At 49.2% G+C, this 5,036-nt stretch overlaps 1 protein-coding gene across 6 annotated transcripts in view; it reads right to left on the reverse strand.

Annotated features, from left to right (window-relative positions):
• Positions 1-678: 678 nt before the first annotated feature.
• Positions 679-5,036, reverse strand: part of LOC133644871 (ankyrin repeat domain-containing protein 50-like) — a 98,436-nt gene continuing 94,078 nt past the window's right edge. For all 6 annotated transcript variants that reach the window (XM_062039623.1, XM_062039618.1, XM_062039622.1 and 3 more), the window contains one exon: positions 679-5,036. This exon is cut by the window's right edge and continues 180 nt beyond it. In XM_062039623.1, coding sequence (XP_061895607.1) covers positions 1,678-5,036 — 3,359 coding nt within the window. In that variant the 3' untranslated portion in view covers positions 679-1,677.

Consider the following 5,036-nt stretch of genomic DNA (forward strand, 5'->3'; position numbering starts at 1 on the left):
CTCTACATACTGTAGGTACTTGTACTTCTCTACATATTGTAGGTACTCATACTTCTCTACATACTGTAGGTACTTGTACTTCTCCACATATTGTAGGTACTTGTACTTCTCTACATATTGTAGGTACTTGTACTTCTCTACATATTGTAGGTACTCATACTTCTCTACATACTGTAGGTACTTGTACTTCTCCACATATTGTAGGTACTTGTACTTCTCTACATACTGTAGGTACTTGTACTTCTCCACATATTGTAGGTACTTGTACTTCTCTACATACTGTAGGTACTTGTACTTCTCTACATACTGTAGGTACTCATACTTCTCTACATACTGTAGGTACTCATACTTCTCTACATACTGTAGGTACTTGTACTTCTCTACATACTGTAGGTACTTGTACTTCTCTACATACTGTAGGTACTCATACTTCTCTACATACTGTAGGTACTTGTACTTCTCTACATACTGTAGGTACTCATACTTCTCTACATACTGTAGGTACTCATACTTCTCTACATACTGTAGGTACTTGTACTTCTCTACATACTGTAGGTACTCATACTTCTCTACATACTGTAGGTACTCATACTTCTCTACATACTGTAGGTACTTGTACTTCTCTACATACTGTAGGTACTCATACTTCTCTACATACTGTAGGTACTTGTACTTCTCTACATACTGTAGGTACTCATACTTCTCTACATACTGTAGGTACTCATACTTCTCTACATACTGTAGGTACTCATACTTCTCTACATACTGTAGGTACTCATACTTCTCTACATATTGTAGGTACTTGTACTTCTCTACATACTGTAGGTACTTGTACTTCTCCACATATTGTAGGTACTCATACTTCTCTACATACTGATCTATACGTGTGTGTTGTTCCAATTTTGGCTTTAATTGCCACTCCTCACCTTGTCTAAGCCGCCGCCCACAAATGCATGAGCATGAGAGAAAAGTGACATTTAGTTCCTCCCCCCGCAGACCACTTGACACTTTTAGCACCAAAAATAAAACCCCACAATGGATCAATTTAAATATTCTTAAGCACTCACAGAAAATATAAACACACAAATAAGAACAAAACAATCCCATGGGGACAAAATGTAGTTTTTTTCCTTTTGTGAGCATCCAGGTAAAAATGGAAGGCAGCACCAAGGTCGAGAGTAATGCACCAAGGTCGAGAGTAATGCAACAAAAAAGTGGCTTTTTTCCCAAAATAAATATGCTCTCATATGAAAGGTGGACTTCTTAACAAAGCTGCTGGGGAATATTTGGGGCGTGGCCTATCACTTACTCCCCTCCTCTGATTGGTCTCTAGTGTGAAGAAGATTTGCTAAAGCGTGACTAAAAGAAAAGTGCATCCCTTGAATTAAATAGCATGATATTAAATTAGGCTGTAACAGATGTAGATGTAGATGTAGATGTAGATGTAGATGTAGGCACGTTGCATATCAGCTCACACAACTGGACTTGTGGAGACGGGAAAACTGTTCTTCTGGCACGTTCCCCGTTCAAGATATCGGAGACGGCACGGGAAGATGCAGACTTTGTGTTTCCCAGGGAGGAAGCAGCCTTTGCTTCCATTTCGTCATGCAAGTCTGATTAGATCCAAGATGGTTGCGCCGAGTGCAGTTCAGTCTCTGTCCTCGCGACAACAACAGACTATAGCGGAGTCTCTTTTTTGTAGTTGAACCCGGGATCGGATCCTTCTAGCTGCAGTTTGAGGGCTTGTTTCAGGCTTAGCTCCGTTTCACCCACAGGGTAGCTCTCCAGGACGTCCTGGTGGCCCCTGTTCTGCGCCGTTCGGGGAACCGACACCCTGCCCAGGAACACCTGATTACCTTGTAGATGATAGTTGGGGTTGGTCATGATGCCGTTCCTCTTCTTCTCAGCCAAGCTCTGCTGCTGGATGAAGAGCTGGTCGTGGTTGTGTCCCTGATCCTGCTGCTGGATGGATTCGCCAATAAAGATCTTGCAATTAGGATCCTTCACGGCAATGTTGGCCACTGATTTATTGAGAGCCACCCTTTGGTCAAACTGGGTCATCTCGTACTCAAGAACCTGACCTTGGTCGGAGCCGCCATTCTTTGTTTTTTTCTTGTCCGCCGGTGTTTTTTCGCTGTTGAACGTTCCATTTCCGATCTTGGTTCCCTTTGTGGACTTGAGACCGGGTTTCAGCAGCGACCAGTCAAAGTCACTGGATGGCGATGGAGGCTGCTGGCTGCTGGATTTTGTGGTGGAGGACGGGGAGACGATGGACTGTCTGCTGCGGGTGCGAGGCAGCGAGTGTTGTTGGATTTGTTCCGTGAATGTCAAAGCGTGGAAGCTGTCGATGGGCACGGTCTGAGCCGTGGCTGTGGACGAGGTGGTTCTCAGGGAAGAGTTTTTTGAGCTCTTGAGCGAATTATTTGACAGCGAGGATTTCTGTCTGTCTATGGTGGAATCGGGGGATTCCGATGGGGAACTGAACGCATGGACAGGTCCATTGGGTAGACCACGTCCAGTTGACTGCAGATCTCCTGCACCGGTGCTGCCAGAACTGCTTGATTTGATGGTGAGGGACTGCATTTTAACGGTCACAGACATTTTGTCATCCATGGTGTGCACTGGAGATGGATTGCTGCCGTTTAGAGTTGACGCTCCATACTTTTCCAAAAGTTTGATAATCGTGGAGTGGCCGCCTTTTGCCGCCACTCTCATAGCCGTACGTCCAAACTGGTCAGCGTGGTTTGGGTCAGCACCGTTTTCAAGGAGTATTTGCACAACGTCAATGTGACCCTCTTGGGCTGCGATGCCCAAGGCCGTCGCTCCCTGGTTGCACGTGTGGTCCACACGTGTGCCGTTGTCAATCAAAAACTGCACAACTTTGGTGTGGCCTTGCCAGGCCGCAGACTGGAGGGCAGAGCGCTTCTCATTGTCGCTAGAATTCACGTCAGCATGGTAGTTGATCAGCAGCCTCACCATTTCAACATGCCCTTGCCAGCAGGACACGTGGAGGGCGGTTCTTCCCTCAGTGTCGCAGGCTTCCACGTTTGCTCCATTTTCCAGGAAATACTCTGCCATCGCCAGCTGGTTTTCAAGTGCCAATATGTAAAGCGTCGGGCGTCCGTCTGCGTCTTTGTAGTCTATGTCCGCACCGTGGCTCAGCAGCAGTTCAACAATGTCCCTGTGGCCTTCCAGCGCAGCCACCCTGAGAGCGTTCCTGCCGTCGTATCCACGCTGGTCAATGCACGACTTGTTGTCCAGGAGAATTTGCACGCAGTCATAATGTCCCTCTTGTGCAGCAAGTATCAGCTGTATTCTGCCATCATTGTCCACCTCCACGCAACGGGCACCTTGTTCAATGAGGGCTTCACACACTTGGCGGTGGCCTTCGAATGACGCCATGTGCAGCGGAGTCCAGCCTGCGTCGTCTCGGTGGTTCTCATCCAGACCTCTGTCCAGCAGAGTTCTGACCACCTCCACGTTACCCTGAGCAGAGGCAATGCTCAGCACTGTCCGTCCCTCGCTGTCAATGCTGTCGACAGCAGCACCCCAAAACAGCAACGTGTTCACGACGGATGCGTGGCCCATCGACGCCGCTGCAAGGAGGGGGGTGCGTCCGTTGTTGTCCGTGTGATCCACGTCGGCTCCACCTTCCAGAAGTAGATCAACTACATCGACGTGTCCTTCGTAGCCGGCCACGAGGAGGGGGGTCATGCAGTCTTTGTCACAGTGGTCTACCTCGGCTCCCCTGTCAATGAGAAGGCTAACAACAGAGGCGTGGCCTTTGCTAGCGGGGACACAGAGAGCTGCGACTGAGAGGGCGGTCCTACCGTCCACATCTTCATGATTGACCTCCGCCCCGTGGTCCAAGAGATGCTCCACTATCTCTCTGTGTCCCATGTAAGCAGCGGCAATAAGAGCGGTTCTTCCTTCATTGTCGGCCTTGTTGACCTCGGCCCCGTGTTGAAGAAGGTTCAACACGATGTCTTCGTGACCTCCCCAAGCCGCGGCTCTCAAGGCCGTCCTGCCGTCGGCATCGGCACAGTCCACTTTGGCGCCAGCGTAAAGCAGAGCAGAAACAACCTCTGAGTGTCCTCCCCAGGCTGCTGATCGTAGTGCCGTCCACCCATCGTGATCCGTGTGGTTTATGTTGGCCTCGCAGCCAATGAGACAGTTGACCACCTTGGTGTGGCCCTGTCGGGCGGCGAGGGTAAGTGCGGTCTGTCCGTGGTTGTCCTCCAGCTCCATGTTTGCTCCTCGAGAGATGAGTAAGTTGACGACGTCGAGATTGCCGCTATAGGCTGCGTTGGAGAGAAGAGTTCTACTGCTGGAGTCGCACTGGTTCACAGAGGCCCCGTTGTCGAGTAATGTCCGTATTGAGTCTTCTCTCTCCAGAGCTTGTTGCATGATACACGAGGAGTGGTCATCTTCATTGTTGATGTGAGCTCCAGCTTTCACCAGAAGTTGCAAGACCTCCTGCTGTCTTGGTATCGAAGTGGTCAAAGAGTCTTTTGCCGGTGTCCCATTCCAGACCATCCAAAGAGCCAGATTTGACGGCTCCATCTGCAAATTGGAGTTGATAAGGTGAAGTGCAAACTCCTGCACTTCATGTGGTTTAAGCTGCTTTGCTCGGCAGGTGGAACTCATAGCCAACATTCTGTGTCCCTCTGCGGCGTTGCACAGGTACTTTTGTGTGCAATGCTTCACATCCAGAAGCCACTCTGCAAAACTGTAGTGGAAAAGGATTTTAGTACTTCCAAAACCATCCACCAACAACTTGGAGAGAATGTCCATCTTTTTTTGAAACTCCTCCATTGTCAGTGTCATGTTTTTGGTCCAAACTGCGTGGTACAGTTCCTTGACCTTGAGGGGCCTGCAAGTGGCCAAGATGACGTTTAGGATGGGCTGGACTTTGGCAAACTGTTTCCTGACAAAAAGTCTCTGGCAGAGCCAAAGGTAGAGGCCATTGAGCGTGCCGGGGATGTCACGGATCTCGCGCAACATGATGAAGTTCTCCACCACGCCGTCCAGTACTC

Source organism: Entelurus aequoreus, linkage group LG28 (genome assembly GCF_033978785.1).
Source record: "Entelurus aequoreus isolate RoL-2023_Sb linkage group LG28, RoL_Eaeq_v1.1, whole genome shotgun sequence".
Lineage (NCBI taxonomy): Eukaryota > Metazoa > Chordata > Actinopteri > Syngnathiformes > Syngnathidae > Entelurus > Entelurus aequoreus.